The sequence below is a fragment of the Muntiacus reevesi genome, chromosome 1, assembly GCF_963930625.1.
Source record: "Muntiacus reevesi chromosome 1, mMunRee1.1, whole genome shotgun sequence".
In the NCBI taxonomy this organism is placed as follows: Eukaryota; Metazoa; Chordata; class Mammalia; order Artiodactyla; family Cervidae; genus Muntiacus; species Muntiacus reevesi.
Genome location: NC_089249.1, coordinates 144,882,363 through 144,908,023, shown reverse-complemented (window position 1 = coordinate 144,908,023; position 25,661 = coordinate 144,882,363). Strand labels below are relative to the sequence as shown.

At 40.5% G+C, this 25,661-nt stretch overlaps 1 protein-coding gene across 2 annotated transcripts in view; it reads right to left on the bottom strand.

The window, feature by feature from the left end:
• Positions 1-14,771: 14,771 nt before the first annotated feature.
• LOC136151077 (cytochrome P450 2J2-like) overlaps positions 14,772-25,661 on the bottom strand; it is a 38,063-nt gene continuing 27,173 nt past the window's right edge. The window contains exons 8-10 of one of the 2 annotated variants that reach the window (XR_010660004.1): positions 20,916-21,058; positions 15,933-16,038; positions 15,165-15,271 (exon numbers count right to left, since the gene is read on the bottom strand). Coding sequence is in view for 1 of the 2 variants with exons in the window: in XM_065911976.1 (XP_065768048.1) it covers positions 15,093-15,271; positions 20,920-21,058 (318 nt within the window). In the remaining variant the exon portion in view is untranslated. Of the gene's footprint in view, positions 15,272-15,932; positions 16,039-20,915; positions 21,059-25,661 lie in introns of both variants that reach the window. The other variant, XM_065911976.1, reaches the window with a different exon arrangement.

Sequence of the window (25,661 nt, the reverse complement as noted above, 5' to 3'; positions counted from 1 at the left end):
TATGGTTTTTTCCAGTAGTTATGTATAGATGTGAGAGTTGAACCATAAAGAAAGCTGAGTGTTGAAGAATTGATGCTTTTGAACTGTGGTGTTGGAGAAGACTTTCGAGAGTCCCTTGGACTGCAAGGCGATCAAACCAATCAAAAAAAACAGTCAGGAAAGAAGTCCTGAACATTCATTGGAAGGACTGATGCTGAAGCTGAAGCTCCAATACTTTTGCTAACTTATGTGAAGAATTGACTCACTGGAAAAGACCCTGATGCTGGGAGAGATTAGGAGCAGGAGGAGAAGGGGATGCCAGAGGATGAGATGGTTGGATGGCATCACCGGCTCGATGGACATGGGTTTTGGGTGAACTCCGGGAGTTGGTGATGGACAGGGAGGTCTGGAGTGCTGCAGTCCATGGGGGTCACAAAGAGTCAGACACAACTGAGTGAATGAACTGAATTGCACTACAGTATAAAAAGGTTTTTAAAAATACTTACATGTATTACAAGTATTTCATACATGCAGAGAAGTGGATATATTGTGAGTACACAGCTCAGTAAATTTGCCTACATTTAACATATCCTTTATAACTCATGCACTGAACAGAAAATAGAATATTGTCAGTAATCTGCATGTTTCTTTTTCCAGGCATTGATCTTCACCCAGGATTAAAGCTCTACCCTGATTTATAAAAAAAATCATGATTTTGAATCAAGCTGAATCCTTCCTGCCCTCACTCAGGAACCATAGTTCCCAGAAAGATTTAGATGTTTTTAGGGTTTCAGATCTTGTTTTTTTTTTTTTTTTTTTTTTTAATATACATTTAATCATTTTGTTGTCCTTATCATCTCCAGTGTCTGCCCTCTTGTCAGCTCTCACATAATTTCTTCAGATTCTGGTTGGTCACACTGGCTCCTTTACTTCTCACTTGGAAGGTATGAGCTAAAGTTTGAGAATGATAAAACACTTTTGCAAAAGAAACTTGGTGACTCCAATCTTGGGAGTGGACCTCAAAGGTGCACCACACACTTGAGTTCTCAACTGTTCAGTGGGAGAAATTTCTTTTTAAACAGAATAAAATCTTTTACCTGAGATAAGAATTTAAATCCTTTTGTTTTCTAATTGGCATTATTATTGGAACATTCTACATTTATTATTTCACTTAATCCTTCTAACTATTGAAATATAGGTACTATTTTCCCCATTTTTCAGATAAGGAAACTGCAGACGTGAAACCACTTGGTTCAAGCTAAAAATGTCAGTGAATTTAGAAGAAAAAAAAAATCAGATTTTGCTCCTTTACTCTGTTCATGAGCAGAATTAGTACTGTTTTCCTCAATCTTAATTTATTTTTTCCTTGTCACTTGTGAACAATCCTGCTTAGTTTCTAAAGCCTCCAAAATTTATGCCAGCCTCCTTCCTTCCCAACCTAATTTATCTGATTGAATCTCTATTTTTAAAAAAGGAATCTGTCTCTCAGCAAGTCTGACACCACACCTTTCTCTGAATAAATTATATTTACTTTCACCTTTGGACATATTTGCTTTATATCATCTTCCAGGAGTGCCCAGTTGGCCCTATAATTATCATAGACAGTTTTTCAAGACCCAGTTTAAGTTCTACCTCCTCCATGACTTTCTGTATTTTTGTACCTTGCTCTACCTTCTTAGTTACAATTTTTTCTCTGCTCCTTCTGACTGGAATATATACTATTAATAAAATACTGTCCAAATATCAAAGGTCAATTCAAAGTCTGAGTGTTTGAGGACTGGGATCAATTTTTCCCTGGTGGAGTGATATCTAGAACCAATCTTCAATGTGCTTATCAGCTGACTAATGAGTAGTAAGCTAATTAAGGTCTAAATTTGTGAATATATGATCAGTTATCAATCTTATAACAAAGTTAAAAATTAACCACCAATAGATTTCTATAAGGAGTTATAAATGGCTACATAAGAAGAAAATAAGAAAGATCTAAAACAATCTAATTTTATACCTCAAGGAACTAAAACAAAACAAAAACAAAAAACAACAACCCAGAAAAAGAAAAACAAAAATAACTGCTTTCTAAGTTGGCTAAAATATTAGAGGGGAAATATATCAAATATAGAAAAATGACGGGAAAAAATCAACACCACTAAGAGTATTTTTTAAGTAAAGGTAAACAAAATCAGAAAAACCTTTGATGGACTACTGAGAAAAAAGGAAGATGACATAAATGAAATTAGAAATGAAAGAGAAGACATTATAATAAAAGCTTCAGAAATAAAAAAGATCCAGTGAATTATTATTAATGATTAAATGATAAGAAATTGACAGCAAGAAGTAGATATATTTCTAGAAAAGTTTCAAGAAAAATATAGAATCATAAAGAGACCTAATAAAATAAGTAATTGAAGCAGTAATCATAAACTTGCCCACAAAGAAAATACCAGGGCCAGATGGCTTCATGGGTGCATTCTACCAAACTTACACAAAGAATTAATACCAATTCTTCTTGAATTCTTTCCAGAAGCAGAAATGGCAAAACGTCTGAATTCATTTGATGAGGCCAAAATAAAGGCATCATAAGAAAATAAAACAATAGGCCAATATCTCTAATAAACAGAGAATCAAATATCTTCAGTGAAATATTAGTAAATCAAATTTCCGCAGCACATTTAAAGGATAATAGACTATGCAGAGTACCATGAGAAACGCTGGGCTGGAAGAAGCACAAGCTGGAATCAAGATTGCCGGGAGAAATATCGATAACTTCAGATATGCAGATGACACCACCTTTATGGCAGAAAGTGAAGAGGAACTAAAAAACCTCTTGATGAAAGTGAAAGAGGAGAGTGAAAAAGTTGGCTTAAAGCTCAACATTCAGAAAACTAAGATCATGGCATCTGGTCCCATCACCTCATGAGAAATAGATGGGGAGACAGTGGAAACAGTGTCAGACTTTATTTTTTGGGGCTCCAAAATTACTGCAGATGGTGACTGCAGCCATGAAATTAAGACGCTCACTCCTTGGAAGGAAAGTTATGACCAATCTAGATAGTATATTAAAAAGCAGAGACATTACTTTGCCAACAAAGGTCCGTCTGGTCAAGGCTATATTTCTTCCAGTGGTCATGTATGGATGTGAGAGTTGGACCTAGAGGAAAGCTGAGTGCCGAAAAATTGATGCTTTTGAACTGTGGTGTTGGGGAAGACTCTTGAGAGTCCCTTGGACTGCAAGGTGATCCAACCAGTCCATCCTAAAGGAGATCAGTCCTGGGTGTTCATTGGAAGGACTGATGCTAAGGCTGAAACTCCAATACTTTGGACACCTCATGTGAAGAGTTGACTCGTTGGAAAAGACCCTGATGCTGGGAGGGATTGGGGGCAGGAGGAGAAGGGGATGACATAGGATGAGATGGCTGGATGGCATCACCGACTCGATGGGCATGAGTTTGAGTAAACTCTGGGAGTTTGTGATGGACAGGGAGGCCTGGAGTGCTGCGATTCACGGAGTCACAAAGAGTTGGACACTGAGCGACTGAACTGAACTGAACTGAGACTATGACCAAGTGGGGCTTATCCCCAGGTCACAAGGATGGTTCAACGTAAACAAATCAATCAATGTGATTCACCTCATCAGTGGAATGAAGCATAAAGGCTACATGATTTTCTCAGTAGATGTAGAAAAAGCATTTGACAGAATTAAATAAACATCTAATCATGATAAAAACTCTCAAAAAAAAATAGGTGTAGACAAAACTGACCTTAAAGACCTTATATTAAAAGCCTATAGGTAACAATCAGTAGGGGGAAACAGAAAGTTTTTCTTCTAAGAACTGGTACAAGACAAAGATGCCTATTCTTACCACTTCTATTCAACACAGTTGTGGAAATCCAAGCCAGAGCAATTAGAGAAATAAAAGAAATGAGGCATTCAGATTGGAAGAAAGAAGTAAAATTATATTGTTTTGCAGATTACATGGACATATATGTAGAAAACACCAAAGACTCAACCAAAAATTTTTGTTTAAAAATTGTTTGACCTAATAAACAAAGTCAGTAAAGTTGCAGAATAAAAATTGACATACGAAAATCAGAGAAGACCTAATACTTATCCTTTTGAAACTGTTTCCAAAAAGTGCAGAGGAAGGAAAACTACCAAATTCATTCTATGAGGCCACTATTACTTTGATTCCAAAGCCAGACCAAGATACTACAAAAAATTACAGGTAAGGATCACTGATGAACAAAGATGCAAGAGACCTCAACAAAACACTACCGGTCCAAATCTAACAATACAGTAAAAGGATCATACACCATGATCAAGTGGGATTTAGCCCAGTTATACAAGTTTTTCAATATCTGCAAATCAATTGGTGTGATATACCATATTAACAAACTGAAGAATTAAAAGTCATATGATCGTCTCAAAATATGCAGAAAAATCTTTCAACAAAATTCAGCGTTCATTTATGGTAAAGACTCTCCCGAAAGTGGGCAGAGAGGGAACATATTTCAACATAATAAAAGCCGTGTACAACAAACCTAAAACTGAAAGCATTTCATCTAAGGCCAGGAACAAGACAAGAATATCCACTCTCACCATTTTTATGCAACATTTTTTTGGAAATCCTAGCCACAGCAATCAGAGTAAAACAAAGAAATAAAAGTAAAACAAATTGGAAAAGAGGAAGTCAAACTGTCACTGTTTGCAGATAACATGATACTATACATAGAAAATCCTAAAGACACTACTAGAAAACCACTAGAGTTCATCAGTGAATTTAGTAAAGTTGCAGGCTACAAAATTAATGTTCAGAAATTTGTTGCATCTCTATACATTGACAATGAATGAAAGATCAGAAAGAGAAATTCAAGAAAAAATCCCATTTACCACTGCATCAGAAAGAATAAAATACTTAGGAATAAACCTGCTAAGGAGACCTCTAAGATGCTGATGAAAGAAATCAAAGACAACACAAACAGATGGAAATATATACCATATTCTTAGATTGGAAGAATCAATATTGAGAAAATGACTATACTGCCCAAGGCAATCTACAGATTGGATATAATCCTTATCAAATTGTCAATGGTATTTTTCATAAAACTAGAACAAAATAATCTTAAAATTTTATGGAGACACAAAAAACCCTGACTAGCCAAAGCAATCATTAAAAAGAAGAACAGAGCCAGAAAAATTAGGCTCTTTGCCTTAATACTGTACTACAAAGCTAGAGTCATCAAAACAGTATGTACTGGTACAAAAATAGAAATGTAGACCAATGCAACTGGATAGAAAGCCCAGAAATAAACCTATGCATCTATGGTCAATTAATCTATGACAAAGGAGGCAAGACTATACAATGGGGGAAAGAAAATCTGTTCAATAATGGTGTTAGGAAATTTGGACAGTTGTATATAAAAAACTAAATTAGAACATTATTTAGCATCATACGTAAAAATAAGTTCAAAGTGGACTAAAGGCCTAAATGTGAAACTGGACAATATAAAACTCTTAGAGGAAAACATAGGCAGAAAAATCTCCAACATAAATCACAGCAATATAGTCTCTGATTTATCTCCCAGAACAAAGGAAACAAAAATAAACAAATGGGACCTAATTAAACTCAAAAGCTTCAGCACAGCAAAGGAAACCATAAGCAAAATGAAAAGATAATCCATTGATTGGGAGCAAATATTTGCAAATGATGTGATCAATAAAGGATTAGTCTTCAAAATTTACAAACAGTTCATGTGGTGAACCGCATCAAAAAATGGGTGAAATATCTAAATAAACATTTCTTCAGAGAAGTCATAGAGATGGCCAAGAGGTACATAAAAAGATGTTCAACACTGCTAAATATTAGAGTAAGGCAAATCAAAGCTACAATGAACTATCACTTCACACCACTCAAAATCTCTATCATCAAAAAATCAACAATAAATGCTGTAGAAGGTGTGGAGAGAAGAGTCCTCCTATACTGTTGGTGAGAATGTAAATTGGTACTACCACTGTGGAGAACAGTACGGGGTTCCTTAAAAAACTAAAAACAGAGCTACCACATGTTCCTGTAGTCCCACTCCTGTGCATACACCTGGAGAAAAACATAGTCCAAAAGGATACATGCACCCTAATGTTCATTGCAGTACTGTTTACAATAGCCAAGACATGAAAGCAACCTAGATATCCATTGACAGAGGAATGGACAAAGAGAATATGGTAATCATATACAAGGGAATATTACTTGGTCATTAAAAACAATGAAATAATGCCGTTTGCAGCAATGCAGATGGACCTAGAAATTGTCAAACCGAGTGAAGTAAGTCAGACAGAGAAAGAGAAATATCCTAAGATTTCGTTTATATGTGGAATTTAATAAGAAATGATACAACTGAACTTATTTATAAAACAGAAACAGATTCACAGACTCAGACAAAGAACAATCATTACTAGGGTAGAAGGGTCAGGGAAAGCGGTAATTAGGGAGTTTGGGATTGAGATGTACATGCTGCTATATTTAAAATTGATTATCAACAAGGACCTACTGTGGAGCATAGGATAATCTTCTCGGTGTTGTGTGACAACCTAAATAGGAGGGAAATTTGAGGGGGAATAGATCCATGTATGTGTGTGACTGGGTTTCTTTGCTGTATGCCTGAAGCTATCACAGCATTATTGGTGAACCATATAACTTCAATATAAAATAAAATGTTTAGAAAAAAATCAGTGTTTCTATACACTAACAATGGACTATCAACAAAGGAAAGTAAGAAAACAATCTCATTTACAACAGCAACATAAAGACTGAAAATACTTATGAGAACAGTTAATCAAAGATGTGAAAGGCTTGTACACTGAAAATTATAAAATATAGCAAATTAAAGAAGACCTGGATACATGGGAAGACTTCCCATTTTCATGGATTGAAAGAATTCATATTGTAAAAATACTACCTAAAGTTATCTATATTGAATGTAAACCTTATCAAAATCCTAATGGCATTCTTCTCAGAAACAGGAGAAACATATAAAATGTATATGCAAGCAGAAAAAGACCCTGAACAGCTAGAGTAATCTCAAGCAAGAGGAATAAAGCTATAAGCATCACAGTTTTTATTTCAAAATATGTTGCAAATCTATAGTATTGCAAACAGACATATAGACCAATGGAACAGAATATTGAGCCCAGAAATAAACCCACACATTATGGTCGACTGCTCTTCAACCACAGATCTGAGAACACAAAATGGGAAAAGATAATATTTGGGAGAACTGGATGCCCACATGCAGAAGAGTGAAACGGAAACCTTACCTCACATAATGCACAAAAATCAACTTAAAATGGATTAAAGACTTAAAGGTAAGAGTCAAAATTCCAAAAACATAGGGGGAGAAGTTCTTGACATTGGCTTTAATAACAATTTTTTGGTCACAATACAACATATATATATATATATATAGTCAAGTCACTCAGTCCTGTCTGACTCCTTGTGACCCTATAGACTGTACCCTGCTGGGCTCCTTTGCCCATGGGATTCTCTAGGCAAGAATACTGGAGTGGGTTGCCATTTCCTACTCCAGGGGAGATATATATATACATATATATATATATATATATATATATATATATATAATATACACTATATTTGCAAATATATATATACACAGGCGTTATACATATATTAGGTATTAACATACAGTATATATAAAGAACTCATAAAATTCAATAGCAAAAGAATCCAAATAACTCAAACAAAAACTTGAATAGATATTTCTCAAAAGAAGACATGCACATGGCCAAAAAATTAGTGCTCAACATTACTTCAGTTCAGTTCAGTTGCTCAGTCATGTCCGACTCTTTGCAACCCCATGAATCACAGCACACTAGGCTTCCCTGTCCATCACCAACTCCTGGAGTCTACCCAAACCCATGCCCATCGAGTCGGGGATGCCATCCAGCCATCTCACCCTCTGTCATCCCCTTCTCCTCCTGCCCCCAATCCCTCACAGAATCAGGGTCTTTTCCAGTGAGTCAAATCTTCGCATGAGGTGGCCAAAGCACTGGAGTTTCAGCTTCAGCATCAGTCCTTCCAATGTACACCCAGGACTGAGCTCCTTTAGGATGGACTGGTTGGATCCCCTTGCAGTGCAAGGAGCTCTCAAGAGTCTTCTCCAACACCATAGTTCAAAAACATCAATTCTTCGGTGCTCAGCTTTCTTCATAGTCCAACTCTCACATCCATACATGACCACTGGAAAAACCATAGCCTTGACCAGATGGACCTTTGTTGGCAAAGTAATGTCTTTGCTTTTTAATATGCTATCTAGATTGGTCATAACTTTCCTTCCAAGGAGTAAGCCTCTTTTAATTTCATGGCTTCAATAACCGTCTGCAGTGATTCTGGAGCCCAAAAAAATTAAGTCTGACACTGTTTCCACTGTTTCCCCATCTATTTGCCATGAAGTGGTGAGACAAGATGCCATGATCTTAGTTTTTTGAATGTTGAGCTTTAAGCCAACTTTTTCACTCTGCTCTTTTACTTTCATCAAGAGGCTTTTTAGTTCCTTTTCACTTTCTGCCATATGGGTGGTGTCATTTGCATATCTGAGGTTATTGATATTTCTCCCAGCAATCTTGATTCCAGTTTGTGGTTCTTCCAGCCCAGCATTTCTCATGATGTACTCTGCATATAAGTTAAATAAGTAGCATGACAACTAGTAGTGAAATGCAAATGAAGACCATAATGAGATGTGGGATGTGACAAAAAAAAAAAAAACAAGTCTTGGAGAGTATGTGGACAGAAGGGAATCCTTATACACTGCTGATGAGGAAGTAAATTGGTACAGCCATTATGGAAAACAGTAGAAAGTATCCTAAAAAATTTTAAAAATATGTACTGTATGATCCAGTAATCCCACCTCTGGGAAAATACCTAAAGAAAGGAAATTAGTATATTGAAGAGATAGCTGCACTCACAAATCCACTGCAACATTATTCATAAAAGCCAAGATACAGAAACAACCTAAGTGTCTGTCACTGGTGAATGAACAAAGAAAATGCAAAGTGCACGTATGGGCTTCCCAGGTGTCTCAGTAGTAAAGAATCTGCCTACCAATGCAAAAGCCACAGGAGTTGCAGGTTCCATCCCTGGGTCAGGATGATCCCCTGGAGGAGAAAATGGCAACCCAATCCAGTATTCTTGCCTGGGAAATCCCATGGACAGAGAGGAGCCTGGCAGCCTATAGTCCATGGAGTTGCAGAGTTGGATAGAACTGAGTGACCGAGTTGTGACATACACAAAGTGTGTGTATGTATATGTACACATAATACACACACACACACACACACACACACACACACACACACAAAATAACCAGAAGTTTTTAAGCCTTAAAAGAAAGGAAATTCTGCTATCTGCAAACAAAGTGAAACTGGAGTACATTATGAAAAAAAAAAAAAAGTCACGTGAGAAAAAGAAACACTATATTATCTCACTTAAATGCTGAATCTCAAAAAGTCAAGCTCATAAAAGCAGAGGGTTGAACCATGGCTGCCAGTGACTGAAGGATGAGGGATGTGGGGAGATATTCATCAATGGATACTAGGGTTCAATTTGTGGGTTAAATTCTGGAGATTTAATGTAGAGCATGATGATAATATACTTGAAATTTTCTAAAAGTGTAGATCTTAGATGAAATATCACCACACACAATACACACACATGGGTAACTAGAGATGATAAATTATTTAACTTGATTGTGGTGAATTTTCACATTGTGTACTTAATATATACAAATATCAAGTACACCCCTTAAACATAAAGAAATATATCTTAAAGTCTTTTGGTGGTGATAGTGGTTTAGTCGCTAAGTTGTGTCTGACTCTTGCTATCCCATGGACTGTAGTCTGCTAGGTTCCTCTGTCCATGGGATTCTCCAGGCAAGAATACTGGAGTGGGTTGTCACTTCCTTCACCAGGGGATCTTCCCGACCCAGGAATCAAACCCAGGTCTCCTGCATTGCAGGCAAATGGTTTACCAACTGAGCTACGAGTGAAGGAATTTAAATCTTAATTAAAATATATTAATAATTAAAGTTGTTAAAATTGCTCATTTGAAGTGTTTGTTTAGTATTTCTAATGTCTGGGTTTCTCAGGGATAGTTTCTAATTGCTTTTTACCTGGTATGCGGGCCACAGTTTCTTATTTCTTGACATAGTTATAATTTTTGTCGAGAATTTGACCTTTTAAATGATACAGTAAGGAAACTCTGGACCACCACGAGTCTGTTATTGTGACTGTCACTGTTTTTGTTGCTTTCTGTTTAGTGACTTTCTTGGACCAATTCTGTAAAATTTCTGTTCTTCATCACATGGGGCACCTGAATGCTGTGCTGTTAGCCTCATGTTCCAGCAAATGCGTGCACAGAGGTCTCCTCAAATGCCTTGAACCTAATGGTCTCTCAGGGCTCTGCATGTAATTTGGGTTAAGCCTTCAACACTTCAGCAGGCAGTTCACACCCTATAATAGCATAAACTTCCTGTTTGGGCAGCTGGAGATGAAATTAGTGCTTCCTAGGTTCCTACTGAGCATGCAGAAAACCCTTGCAAGTACATAGCTTTCTAAATTCCTAGGAAAATGGCAGAGTTTGTTGAAGCCCCAGTGGACATCTCCTTCCCCAGTTTTCCCTCTTAATCCTCTGGGCAGCATGTCTGATATTTCTCCCTCATGTTACAACAATGTCCAACTGTCCCTGATGTGTTTGAATACATGCCTTGTAGTGTGGTTCACACAGGCTGGGCTTGGAGGCAGGTTAAGTAAAGACAGGCCCTGACGGACTTCCCTGGTGATCCAGTGGCTAAAATTTCACCTTCCAATGCAGGACGTGTGAATTCTCGATCCCTGGTTGGGGAGCTAAGATGGTACATGCCTTGTGGCCAAAAAAACCAAAACATAAAAAACAGAAGCAATATTGTAACAAATTCAATAAAGACTTTAAAAAATAGTCCACATTAAAAAAGATTTAAAAAAAAAATACAGGCCTTGAGAGTGGGTCTTTCAAGGGATCTCCCAGACAGTCCAGTACTGACAGCTGTCTGGGCTCAGGGACTTTGGGGAACACGCTCCAGTGGCTGTTTGGCACCTGGTTTTCTTGACTGCCAGAGCTGCCAGGCTGTTGCTTTTCAAGGTGACTGCAGAGATGCGGAGAGAAAAGCTGGAGCAGGTCACCAGAGCTCCGTGCTCCTACTGAGATTCAGCCCTCCTTTTGTTTTAGTTTTTCCTTAAACAGAAGCTCAAGTTGTTCCAAGACTTGGCTTGCAATACTGTAGTTGTTGCATAAAATCTGCTTAATGTGCAGAATTCTGGAAATGTGGATTATGAGAACTTTTGCTGGTTTTCTCTGTGCTTTTACGGAGAAGTAGATTTCAGAATGTCCTTACTTTGCCATTTCAGAAGTTCTCCCCATAAGTCAGAGTTTTGGAAGTAGAAGGGACCTGAGCAAGCAACCTTTGAGATCAACATTTTCCAGAGAGTGACATGAAGACTTTTAAAAGGCCTGCTGCACATAGCAGACATCTCTGACATGTGGCAGCATTGATCAGTCTGCCCTGTCCCAATCACTGAGCTACTACCCCACCCCATCCCAACCCCAATTGGTTTGGTTCAACAAACATTTGGTGAATGCCTACTATGCAACCACTTAGATACTGAGCCTAAGGGAGCCACAAACAGTCACCTCTGAAGAGCTCAGTACACTTAGGAGATTATATGGAAATAAGGAATTTAAACCTCTGAATAGACTTCTCAGAGAATGAAGAAGGTATCAACTAACTGGCTGAGAGAGCCCAGAAAATTGAAGATTTGGCATTAAAGCAGAGTCTACCAGACATAACTAGATATTTCTTATAGAAAAATACAGATAGACAAGAATATGATAAAGGATCTAGCCTGGAGGGAATTGATAGGAGGTAAGCAGTTTGGCTTATATGCAGAGTACATCATGAGAAACGCTGGGCTGGATGAAGCACAAGCTGGAATCAAGATTGCCAGGAGAAATATCAATAACCTCAGATATGCAGATGACACAACCCTTATGGCAGAAAGTGAAGAGAAACTAAAAGGCCTCTTGATGAAAGTGAAAGAGGAGATTGAAAAAGTTGGCTTAAAGCTTAACATTTAGAAAACTAAGATCATGGCATCTGGTCCCATCACCTCATGGGAAATAGATGGGGAGACAGTGGAAACAGTGTCAAACTTTATTTTTGGGGCTCCAAAATCACTGCGAGCAGAGTATGCAGCCATGAAATTAAAAGACGCTCACTCCTTGGAAGGAAAGTTATGACCAATCTAGATAGCATATTAAAAAGCAGAGACATTACTTTGCCAACAAAGGTCTATCTGGTCAAGGCTATGGTTCTTCCAGTGGTCATGTATGGATGTGAGAGTTGGACTGTGAAGAAAGCTGAGCGCCGAAAAATTGATGCTTTTGAACTATAGTGTTGGGGAAGACTCTTGAGAGTCCCTTGGACTGCAAGGACATCCAACAAGTCCATCCTAAAGGAGATCAGTCCTGTGTGTTCACTGGAAGGATTGATGCTGAAGCTGAAACTCCAGTACTTTGGCCACCTCATGCAAAGAGTTGACTCGTTGGAAAAGACCCTGATGCTGGGAGGGATTGGGGGCAGGAGGAGAAGGGGATGACATAGGATGAGATGGCTGGATGGCATCACCGACTCAATGGGCATGAGTTTGAGTAAACTCTGGGAGTTTGTGATGAACAGGGAGGCCTGGCGTGCTGTGATTCACGGGGTTGCAAAGAGTCGAACACAACTGAGGGAGTGAACTGAACTGAACTGAACTGAAGCAGTTTGGCAGAAGTACTAAGAGATGTGTCTGAAGAGGTGAGCTGGTGTCAGAGCACAAAGACTACCACGTGCCCAGTTAGTGAGCAAACCCCCCGGACCTGCTCACTGACCCGGAATGTGTGGCTGTACCCGGTCCACCTCCAGAGGATGCTGTTCGCCTAGCCCATCATGAGGGCATCCTGGGGTTTTACCATGTGGCAGCCCTGCAAAAGGATTCAGAATGCTACTGTGGTCAGTAGGGAGGAGAGTAACCTACAGTGAACCCACCTGATGACCTAATAAGAAGGCAGGGAAATTTAGAATACAGCAGCGGGAAAGGGGAGCTGGAGCTCCACACATGAACCAGGAATAAGAGAGTTACAAAAATACAGATGACAAAATACTTGTATAATGCTTGGACAGGAAGAGAGTTCATAATTTAGAGTCTCTCCAGTCAGCTTTGAGGAAAGGAAGAGACATTTTGCATGGTCAGAAAGTTCAGCTACTCCCAATCCTGTGTCCCCAAGTTTTCTGGTTAATTGTTGTCACATTCTACTTGAGTCTGGGTCCCACTGCATCTATTAGGATGAGTGTGCAGGGTTTTCCATTGATTCCACAAGAAGTAAGTAAAGTCCTGTCCTTCTAGGATCATGGAAAATGCACAGGAGAGCAGGAATGGACCTCAGAGATGGGTCAACAAAATCCACTGCGCACATAATGAAAAGCATTTTGGTCAATTCTCAGTCTATTCTATGTGGATGATCTGACTGGGAGAAAAATAAGTGGAAGAGAAGGACTCATGTTCAGAAGTTCATGGTCTGCTTTGAATGGCTTTATTCTAGAAATGTCCTTTAGGTTGCTTTCCGGAGATGCCACTTTCCAGGATGTTACAAAGAAAGTGCACTCTGGTGGGTGGCTAGGGTTCTCACTTTCTATTCTAGACCAAATTCTCCATCTAAACTCTAGGAACACAACCAAGTCTCCCAGACAGTCTCTCGGCTCTGACAGGCTCAGGCTAGCTCCAGTCAGACACTTTCTCTCTCACTTGCCTTCTGTCCCTCCTCTCACCTTCTCTTGCCCCGGTCTCTTTCTCTTTCTAATGGTGTTTATTGAATTAGCTTTTCTCTGAATCCCAAGCAACAGGAATGAAAAGCTCAATGACCTCATGGCCCTTTTTGTTCTGAGCTATTTAATTAAGTGTAGCAATGTTAGAAAAAAGACCTTGAATGGTTTAGTCCCATTCACTAGGTTTGTTGGTGTCTGTCTGCATGGGGGTTGGCATCCAAACCCAGGGACTGTCAGTGGGACCTGGCCTCCAGTTGGTGCCATTTTCTCCCCTCAGTGACCACACACAAGGAGGGCTGAGCAGGATTCTGGCATTTCAGTTTCCTGCTATGAAATATTCTACCACGCCTCAGCTGTTCTGTTTAGGCTGGGAATACTTGCCAACCAAAAGCCAACATCAGTTTGTGAGAAAAGATCACACCCACCTCACTGTCAAGTCCAATATGAAATGGCTTGGGAATAAATAATACCAGAGAGGGGACTGAAGTGTAAGGAGGAGCTTAAAAGATAGAAAATATTTCCCCATTTGTTTCCCCCTAATCCGCTTACCATATTTAGTTAAATGTGGTGACATTCTTCTTGGCACTGGAGTCCAAGGCTTTGTTAGGTAAATCAGAGAGCATTCTTCTTCACAGAAACCAGCCTGTAACTTAGGAATTCCACCAGCCCTGCTGACTTCCCAGGGGCCAGTCTGGGGCAGAAGCAGGATAAGCCTGCCCAGTGCTACCAAGTGTGAGGGCCTATCTGGACGCGGTCAGAGGCTGCCCCAGGGCCCAACTTCTAACTCCTATCCACCATTGGGCACCACTTTGACCCAGGCCATCTCAACAAGCCAGAGAAAACCCCTACCTAAGGAAGGAAGGAGGAGGCAGATCAGAGCTGTGACTTTTATGACGCACTTTATTTCCAAGACACTTAACGCCCATTATGTCCTCTGGTTTTTACAGCAATTCTTCCTTTTAGAGAAGGAATCATCGTCCACTTTAAATCCTCTGGATGAAAATGAAACCACTCTCAACATAACTAATTTCCTCAGTGCCCCACTAGAGATGGCAAGGCTGGGGTCTGGATCCAGTTTCCTCTGAGTCCAGTTCCTATGACCTGTCCCAGTCACTGGATGCTGTCCTCTCACTTCTGAGCAGGCCCGTGCCTTGAGGGGTGACAAGCCCGTTCTTCCGGCTTTCCTTCCCCTTCTCTCCTCAGCATCTTCAGGCCCGAGGAACAGCACAGAGGCGGTGGCTGACGGGGGAGAGGGTCAGGCCCATTCTGAACTTCAGGCTTAACTCTTCACTGTCTGGAGGCCTGAAGGTAAATTTTTGCAGAAGTGAGGTAAAAAAAATAAACACCTCAGTTCTCGCCAATTGTTCTCCAAGGCACATCCTCTTTCCTGAAAGACAATAAAAAGTTATCTGTTCAGGTGGTGTCTGTACCAGCAAGGACTGAAATATTTTATGACTTCTTGTAAAACCTGAGCAAAGGTGGGGCCTGTCAGCCTCTGGGTCTTTATGTATTCAGTTTGTTTGAGCACAACCACCTGGGTTAACCAATGGAGAAGGAAATGGCAATCCACTCCAGTATTCTTGCCTGGAAAATCCCATGGATGGAAGAACCTGGCAGGCTACACTCCATGGGGCTGCAAAAAGTCAGACACGACTGAGCAACTAACGCACACACATACACACCTGGGTTAACCAAAGCTCAGCGAGCTAATTACACAATCGCACACTCCCAGCCTGCAGGGCTCAGACAGGTGAGGCACAGGCTGAAGGTGCAGGGTGTGCATGAGAGAAGTGAGGCCTGAGTTGGCCCAGCCACTAGCCTAACGTTGTTTAAAAATCCATTAGCAAACAATCATGACTAAAGCAGACAAAAAAACAAAATTCTAGGTAGTTTTTCTCAATTGTTAAAAGAAACTTTTGAAAAGTATAAGCAAGTAAATGTCAGATCAAGGTTTCTCAAGTACAAGGCATCTTCTCTCTACATCACAATTCCCTCTATTATGACTGGGAATCTCCCTGCCATGCAGGGCCGGCCCCATCTCATCCCACCTGTGTTCACCTGCTCCAGGCTTCCCTCCTCCCGCACTTGGGCTACAACACCCCACACTGGGCTCTACTCATCATCTCTCTTATGGGTGTTTTAATAACTTACTTTCTCCCAAAGAAAGAAAAAAAATTGTGAAACATGTAAAGGCAAATTCAGACAAAACCCTTGTTAATATTAGACATATTTCCTCACTCTCTTTGTAAGGATTCTCCTGCACACCATCACTGGGATTACTTTCTGTAATTAATTCTGGGCGTTGCTTCTGTTACTTGGTATTTTCCCCTTGTAATGAAACTATCTTAGAAATAGTTAATGTAGCATGTCTCTATTTTGTCCTTGCCTGTAATGAGCTGTTGAGGAAATGAAACTAGAGAATTTCTGCAAAAGTGTTGAATAAATTAAAATATGCTTTAGAATCATATTGTTCTTAAATTGTTTTGTGCCTGTTTCCCACCAGTGGGTATCTAATTATCTCTGTTCCCCTCATCCTTATCTCTTTGTGTGTGTGTATGTGTGTGCTCAGTCGTGTCCAATTTTCCAGGCAAGAATACTGCAAAGGGTTGCCATTTCCTATTCCGGGGATCTTCCTGGCCCAGGCATGGAACCCGCATCTCTTGCATCTCCTGCTTTGGCAGGTGGATTCTTTACCACTGCACCACTTGGGAAGCCCCCTTATCTCTTTACCCATCACAAATAGTGCAATGAGGAATTTTGTTAAAATAGTACCAGATCAGCTATATTGTAAATACCCAGGATTCTCCTAGAAGAATCCAGATATGACAAAACTAGACCCATGGAATCAGGAACCAGGGTTACAGTACTCGTTTCATCAGTACCCAGCTCTGGGCTATGAGTAAACCCTTTATTCTTACAGACCTGAACATGTCTCACTTGTCAAACATGTTAGATAATCGCTCTCCTAACTATATTACGTGGCTGGGTAAGGATACCAGGAAGACAGGAGATATGAATTATATGAATTTGCTTTTAAAATCATGAAAAGGAGGGCAACTTGATCTCACAGCTTCATCCTGGACTACAGGAAATGTGGACCTTCTCCTTGGTGCTTCCACTAACTGGCCATCATTAACTAACCAGGTCAATTACTTCATTAATAAAACGACAGAAATGACCTAGGGTTTTGGGGGAAAGTTCTTCATGATTTTATCTCCCATGAGTCAGTGAATTAAAAAATTTTTTTTGAAAAACGAGGACTCAGCCTCTTGCCTTTCATGAAGCTGTCTGCTGCTTTGTTGGATTGAAAGGGAAAAACTTAAATGAGGAAAAGAAAACACTAATTTGCAGTAACAGCTTTGCCATCTGCCTTGATAATATGCATGTGTCCTAATTCCACACCTGATCATCCTTTCCAGAGAAGGGAAGGAGCTCTCCACATTCCATCCCTTCAGGGAGGCTGTTTTTACAAAGTGCCAGATCAAGAATGAGGCAAAGCCACCATGCTCCAGAGATGGCAGTGTGGTGAGAACACAAGACAGTGGTGTTGACTTTATAAGTCAGTGCATTCTTCTATCTCTTGAAACCTTTTAAGCTGGCCTCACTCTGCCACAGCTGAGGAAATCCCCAAATTGCTTGCCTTCTCTCAATTGCATTCTCCTCAGCAAAAGGACAGATAGTGAGACCAACTATTTGCAAAAATGGCTCCAATTTCCCCCCATCTCCCTGTACCCACATCACTGGCAACATGATATCATAGCCTTTCCCATGAAAACTGTGCTACTTTCCCTTTCTCTTGAACTGGGGCCCATAGGTGACCGATGGTGGCCACCAGAAGGCAGTGGGAGTGATGGTCGCCAGCTCCCAGGCTGGCCCATAGGAGGCACTGTGCACTTTCCTCCCTCCTGGGGTCTTGGCTTCTACATGTACACCCGCTGGGCTAGATTGCTGGAGGAGGAAATTTGGAAAAGACCCTCATTGTCTCAGCTGAGGTCATCTTCCCTCAGTCTTCAGTCAGCTCAGCTCCCAAATAGGCAAGAGGACAAACCTAAGATAAGTCGAGCTCCCAGCTCAACTGCAGACTTGGGAGCAGTAATACACAGTAAAGCTATCGTTTTTCCAATAGTCATGTATGGGTGTAAGCGTAGGAACATAAAGAAGGTTGAGTGCTGAAGAACTGATGCTTTGAAACTGTGGTGCTGGAAAATACCCTTGCGAGTCCCTTGGGCTGCAAGGGGATCAAACCAGTCAATCCTAAAGGAAATCAACTCCGAATATTTATTGGAAAGACTGTTACTGAAGCTGAAACTCCAATACTTTGAACATCTAATGCAAAGAGATGACTCATTGGAAAAACCCTGATGCTGGGGAAGATTGAAGGTAAAAGGAGAAGGGGGATGGTAGACAATAAGATGGTTAGATAGTATCGCTGACTCAATTGATATGAATTCAAGCAAACCCCAGGAGATGCTGGGAAAGACTGAGAACAGGAGAAGTGGGTAACAGGATGAGATGGTTGGATGGCATCATCGACTCAATGGACATGGGTGTGAGCAAACTCTAGGAGACAGTGGAGGACAGAGGAGCCTATTGTGCTACAGTCCACGGGGTCACAAAGAGCCAGACATAACTTAGCTACCGAACAACAACAACAATGATTGTTTTAAGTCATCTTTGTTATGAAGCAATATAGTACTTGATACATATGATATGAATTTGGTGAATATTAAAATGGAAAGGCTTTAAGTGGGCAAGTAAATTACATTTTAACTATGCAAGAAGGAGCACTAGATGAGACACTTGAGAATAGGCCCCATTCTGACAATTCTTTGGGCACAAGATCTTGAATAAGAAACAGTCCTCTCTTATTCTTAGTTTCCTTACATTAAGAAATGAGATACTGATCCGTTGCCTAACTATTAATAACTAGGCTGCTGTGAGGATTAAATGAGATAATTTCTTTGTAAATGAAGTCTATAATTAAAAAGGTATGTTATAACTCTCAATAGCAAAAAAAAAAAAAAAGCCACAAAAAAAAAACAACTGTGAGTCTAGAATGATTAAAATGCATAAAATACACGTGAAACTTTGTCCTATAATAGGAAATCTGAAGCTCTTATAGACAGGAAGATTGAAAGGTATTTCTACATCTCATGTCTGCTTTCATGTTAGGAAGTGACTTGTCCAATGTAAAAGTGGTACAGAACCAGAGGAAGAAAGACAAAGAAGGTCTATCAGAATCAGTTCAGATACACGCAGGACAGTGTCCTACAGCCTGGGCTCTGCATCACTTCTACACGGACAAATTCCAGTCCCTCCCTCTCTGTGCCTTTGTGGTAAGATCAGCAAAATAATACTGTTGTAGAAAATCAATCTATATTTAATTTAAATCAGTGATAAGAAAACTACTATAAATGCCACAGTGCCAACTCATTGTAATATTTAGTTACTGTTTTGGAGGGAGACGCTGCTAGAAAGAACACAGGCTTCAGTATTTGATAAACTTGGTCAACACTGAGTTCTAGCTCTGTCTTGTGAGTTTTATGACTGCAGACACAGTAGTTGACCCTGCTAAGCTCCAGTTTTGTTCCATATCCCTAAACATGGTGAATAGAATTTGAACTTTGTAAGGTTACAGTAGAACACAAGCTTTTTTACTTTTTACAACAATTAAATTTATTTTTTTAATTGAAGGACACTTGCTTTACAGAACTGGAACACACACTTTTTAAGATATTTTTTTTTCTACTTCATTATCATATCCTCAGGGCAGAATGTCTGATACATAATATATGCCCAGGAAACACTTAACAGAATTAAGAAATTGGAAATTCATTTGAAATGATCTCTGCAACCTACGTAACTTAGTATGTGAAATATACTAAAATTTTTGTCATTCATTTTACAATGTTATAAATTAAAATACTCTTTTGGAACTGGCTGGTTTGGAAACCCAGGAGTCTTCATTCACTGCACCTTCTTTCATACCTTTCAAATTGTATACTCTGTAAATGTATTGAATAGTCATTTAAAGAGTCATTAGAATTTAAAACAGTAAAAGGACTTCTTAGGGACCAGTGATAGAGTAGAATCCCATTTAGTTAAGCCTGCGGCACTTAGAGTTACTTGTGATGCCCATAATGAGAAGCAAGTAGCCCCTTTCCTTGCCCCTTCCTCATCCTCTCCTAGCAATTGACTCTAGTTGTGTGTGAATGGGTTGCCCTAAAAAGATCTTTGAACATTTAAAACTCTGTGAGGAAGGCAAGTGTTCAACCTTCTCTCTGGGCGACAGGAAGGGTCTGAGCTCTTGTTTCAGCATTCTGGGGCCAGCATAACGTGAAGCTGAAATCTTCATCAGAGTCAAGCCAGGGCTTAGGAAGTAAAGGCATGAGTCCTGGTGATGCTCCACCCAGGGAATCCTGAGGTGCAACCAACAGCAAGAGAGTCACTCTGGAGGGGACCCTACGGTGTGGACTGAACACTGTTGCCTGCCACTCTGGTAAAGAAAGAGTGCTGCTCCCCACAGAGCCCTCAGCCACTACAGCTGCCCCCAGTGCTGTGCTCTGAGTGGAATTCAGGATGGAAAAAAAAGAGGATACTGGCTCTACAGTGTTAGGATGCACATAAAGGAATAATTTCAGTGAGCCCAGACTTTTGCATCTTCCCATAAAAAGAAAGGCACTAAAATCATTAACTTGAAATGTCTGGTCTTTTTGTGTGTGTGTGACGAGCAAAATCTTATGATGTTTGATTACATGTTTTTTTTTTATTTTTTCCCCCCAGCAAGAACTCCTAAGTATCCTGGTTCTTTCCTTACCTTTTGGAAACAGTCCCCAAGAGCTCTCTGAGAGGCCACCTTCCTGGGATATAGTCTTCTGTAACACCCTGAATAAAAATTCTCAACTTTTAGGCTGAGCTTTTATTTTTCTGTTGAACCTGGAGACATGCCAACTAAAGCAAAACACCAGGGAGAAGAGGAGGGAAGGGCTGAGAGAGGGCCTCTGGGTTCCCACACTCATATTTCTTGATACTCACCTAATGAAAAAGGCAGAAAGGCTTCCCTTTTCTTAAACTGTCCATTCTCCAGAAAATGCTCCGGATTGAATGTGTCAGGCGTGGCCCACTCTGCGGGGTCCCTGTGCAGTGCAGTCAGGTTGGTCAGCACCATGGTGCCCTGGAGAAATCAGAAGAGACTCAGGCAGGGATTGACCCACACAACCTATGTGTGCAGAGGGGCGGCAGTCCCCCGGGACTCCACACCACAGCTGACAGCACCCTGAACTCCCTCAGCCTCCCTGACCTACCACCTTCTGAGGCCAGCCCCTAGGACCCAGCTCTTCGCCATGGGACAGCTGACAACGATGGACTGGAATTGTCTGCTGGGAATTTATCAGGGAAGCGTGACTGCTCTTAGTGCAGAATGGATCTCTGCAGGGACATGTCAGTGTAGAACTTGGGAGGGAACACATTTGCATCAATAAGAGAATAGAGAGACATCTCCCATTTGCTTCCTTCCAATGTCTGGTCTGTTCTACAGAGGGTTTAATAATAGAATGAGGTCACTCAGCAAAAGGAACTGCTGTTCTTCCAGATACTGAGCAAAAAACCTAGGCATCTTCCATAATGCGTCCCTTTTCCCCATTCTTCCTTCAACCAATGCTTCAGCCAGGCTGGTCAATTTTTAGAAATTTCTCTTGATCCTGTTACTCCATTTTGTGTCCACCACTGCCACCTGATTCAGGCTACCACCTCGCTTGGCTATCCTCCTGTAATATCCCTGCCTATGGCCATATTCTCTCTTCCCCTTCAATGTGCTCTACATGATGAAAGCTGAGTTAGCTTTGAATAAGATTTAACCATTTCACTCCTATCTACCCACCACACCTGGAACGTGATAGATACCCTTCAGTAACTCCCATCACTCTTGGATGAAGGCCACATCACCTGCTCCCTATCTGAGTCACCCTCCTGTCTGCACTCCTACTACATCAAGCTTCTTTCAGTTTCTCAAACATGCTACATTTCCCCATTCACTTCTGTGCCTTTTTACATGCTGTTCACCTTTGCCTGGAACGTCCTTCCTTCCCATTTTGTCACTGAGTTAACTCTTAACCATCCTTTAATCCTCTGTGCAAACATCACTTCCTTTGGGAAGTCCTCTCTGCCTGCTCCTGCTCCCACTCCTCACTGCAGCCAGCCTGCATCTTCCTAGAAACCAGTGATTTTTTTCCTTTGGATAGTTATCAGAGTTGTACTTATAAACTTGCATGATTATTTTCTTCTGAGTTGTTCTCTGAGGTTTAAACATTTTAGGTGTTTAATGAACATCTGATGAATTAATAAAGAATAATATGTGCTATTTTGAGAACTTTCTATAGTAAGCACAAGGTTAAATATTCTATTTAACCTTATATATATATTCTAATATTCATGCATGACCTCATTGCATGTTCATCTGTGAGATGTATTTAAATGCATTCTCACAGATAAAGATTTTAAAGCTCTGAGAGGTGGAATAAGACGCCCAGAGTCACAGGGTGGAAGGAAGTAGAAAAATGATTTGAATTAGGACATTTGACATCAAAGTTATGACCCCTCTACAACATAGCCAACGGGATCTTTTAATTTTCAGGATGATTTTTTAAGTCAACATTAATAATCAATGTCAGGACAAGTCTACTGATCTGGGATGGTTTCCTGGAGTTAACTGAATTGCCATAAAAATACAAAGATCACCTGAGAAATAATTTAGACCTCAGCAAGAGTCACACATGACTTAGCAACTAAACCACCACCACCAGCCTTCAACCACAAATGATCAATTAGCAAGAAAATATTAGGTTGGTGCAAAAGTAATTGTAGTTTTGCACTGCTGAATTTTGCCCTTTGACCTTGGAATACATTCTTAAATGTGGTTATGTTATACATCATTTTCATGCACATTTCTTGCTTTATGTTTTTTTTTTTGCTAATGACTTATTACTTGCTGTGTATTTTCTATTTATTTTAGACTATGGAAATAATGTTAGACAAAAAGCAAATGTGAGCAATTTTCTTATGGGTCAGAGTGGGTCATAAAGCAGCAGAGACAACTTGCAGCATCAGCAATGCATTTGGTCCAGGAACTGCTAATGAATATACAGTGCAATGGTGGTTCAAGAAGTTTTGCAAAGGAGACAAGTGAGAGTCTTGAAGATGAGGAGTGGCTGGCCATTGGAAGTAGATGACTGTTGGAGAGCAATCATCTAAGCTGATCCTCTTACAACTATAAGAGAAGTTGCAGAAGAACTCAGTGTCAACCATTCTATGGTCACTTGGCATTTGAAGCAAATTGGAAACGTGAAAAAGCTCGATAAGTAGGTACCTCACGAGTTGACTGCAAATAAAAAAAAATCATCATTTTGAAGTGTCATCTTTGCTTCATCTACACAACAACAAACCATTTCTCGATTGAATGGTGATATGCGACAAAAAGTGGGTTTTATATGACAGGTGATGACCAGCTCAGTGGCTGGATCTAGAAGAAGCTCCAAAGCATTTCCCAAACCCAAACTTGCACCGAAAAAATGTCAGTCACTGTTTGGTGGTCTGCTGCTTGTCTGATCCACTACAGCCTTCTGAATTCCAGCAAAAACATTACATTTGAGAAGCATGCTCAGCAAATCAGTGAGATACACTGAAAACTGCAATGTCTGCAGCTGGGATTAGTCAACAGATTGGGCCCAATTCTTCTCCATGACAACAACTGACTGCATGTTGCATACTTCAAAAGCTGAATGAATTGGGCTACAAAGTTTTGCCTCATACACCATATTCACCGGACCTCGGTAGCCAACCAACTACCACTTCCTCAAGTATGCTGGTAACTTTTTGCAGGGAAAATGCTTCCATAACTAGTAAGAGGCAGAAAATGCTTGCTAAGAGTCCCAAAGGACAGATTTTTACACTACAGGAAAAAGTAAACTTATTTCTCATTAGCAAAAATGTGTTGACTGTAATGGTTCCTACTTTGATTAATAAAGATGTGTTTGAGCCTAGTTCACTTCAGTTCAGTTCATTTACTCAATCGTGTCCAACTCTTTGCAACCCGATGGACTGCAGCACGCCAGACCTCCTTGTCCATCACCAACTCCTGGAGTTTTACCCAAACTCATGTCCACTGAGTCAGTGATGCCATCCAACCATCTCATCCTCTGTTGTCCACTTCTCCCACCTTCAATCTTTCCCAGCATCAGGGTCTTTTCGAATGAGTCAGTTCTTCGCATCAGGTGGCCAAAGTATTAGAGTTTCAGCTTCAACATCAGTTCTTTCAATGAATATTCAGGACTGATTTCTTTTAGGATAGACTAGTTGGGTCTCCTTGCAGTCCAAGGGACTCTCAAGAGTCTTCTCCAACACCACAGTTCAAAAGCATCAATTCTTTGGTGCTCAGCTTTCTTTATAGTCCAACTCTCACATCCATACATGACCACTGGAAAAACCATAGCCTTGACCACATGGACCTTTGTTGGCAAAGTAATGTCTCTGCTTTTTAATATGCTGTCTAGGTTGGTTATAACTTTTCTTCCAAGGAATAAGTGTCTTTTAACTTCATGGTTGCAATCACCATCTGCATTGATTTTGGAGCCCCCCAAAATAAAGTCTGACACCATTTCCACTGTTTCCCCATCTATTTGCCATGAAGTGATGGGACCAGATGCCATGATGTTAGTTTTCTGAATGTTGAGCTTTAAGCCAACTTTTTCACTCTCCTCTTTCACTTTCATCAAGAGGCTTTTTAGTTCCTCTTCACTTTCTGCCATAAGGGTGGTGTCATCTGTATGTCTGAGGTTATTGATATTTCCCACAGCAATCTTGATTCCAGCTTGTGCTTCTTCCAGCCCAGCGTTTCTCATGATGTACTCTGCATAGAAGTTAAATAAGCAGGGTGACAATACACAGCCTTGACATACTCCTTTTCCTATTTGGAACCAGTCTGTTGTTCCATGTCCAGTTCTAACTGTTACTTCCTGACCTGCATACAGATTTCTCAAGAGGCAGATCAGGTGGTCTGGGATTCCCATCTCTTTCAGAATTTTCCACAGTTTATTGTGATACACACAGTCAAAGGCTTTGTCATAGTCAATAAAGCAGAAATAGATGCTTTTCTGGAACTCTCTTGCTTTTTTGATGATCCAGTGGATGTTGGCAATTTGACCTCTGGTTCCTCTGCCTTTTCTTAAAGCCTAGTTACAATGATTTCAGCCTAGTTACCATGATTTAAAATTCATGGTCAAAATAGCAATTACATTTGCACCAAACTAATACAGTAAAGCAATCATGGCAGGAATAGCTGCTATTCCTGGTTCTGCTGGGCTAGTGACTAAGGGATGGACAATGCAGAATTTCCTTTGGCTTTGCCTTGAGATTGTCCCCAGGTACAACACGCACAGAGCAATTTAGACAGACTAGAATGGATCCACAGAGGCTCACCAAGGTTGTGAGAAAGGGAACTGTATATGTGCAGTGCACAGAGCGGACACTAGGCGGCACAGGAGAGCTGTCACCTGCGATCCTCGCGGGGCGGGGGGTGGCGAGTGAGAGCAGAATGTCCTTTGGGAGGGCAGGAAATTTAATGGGGACCCACTGAGAAATGGGTCCCCATTAAATTCAATCGGAGAAGGCAATGGCACCCCACTCCAGTACTCTTGCCTGGAAAATCCCATGGACGGAGGAGTCTGGTAGGCTGCAGTCCATGTGGTCGCGAAGTCAGACATGACTGAGCAACTTCACTTTCA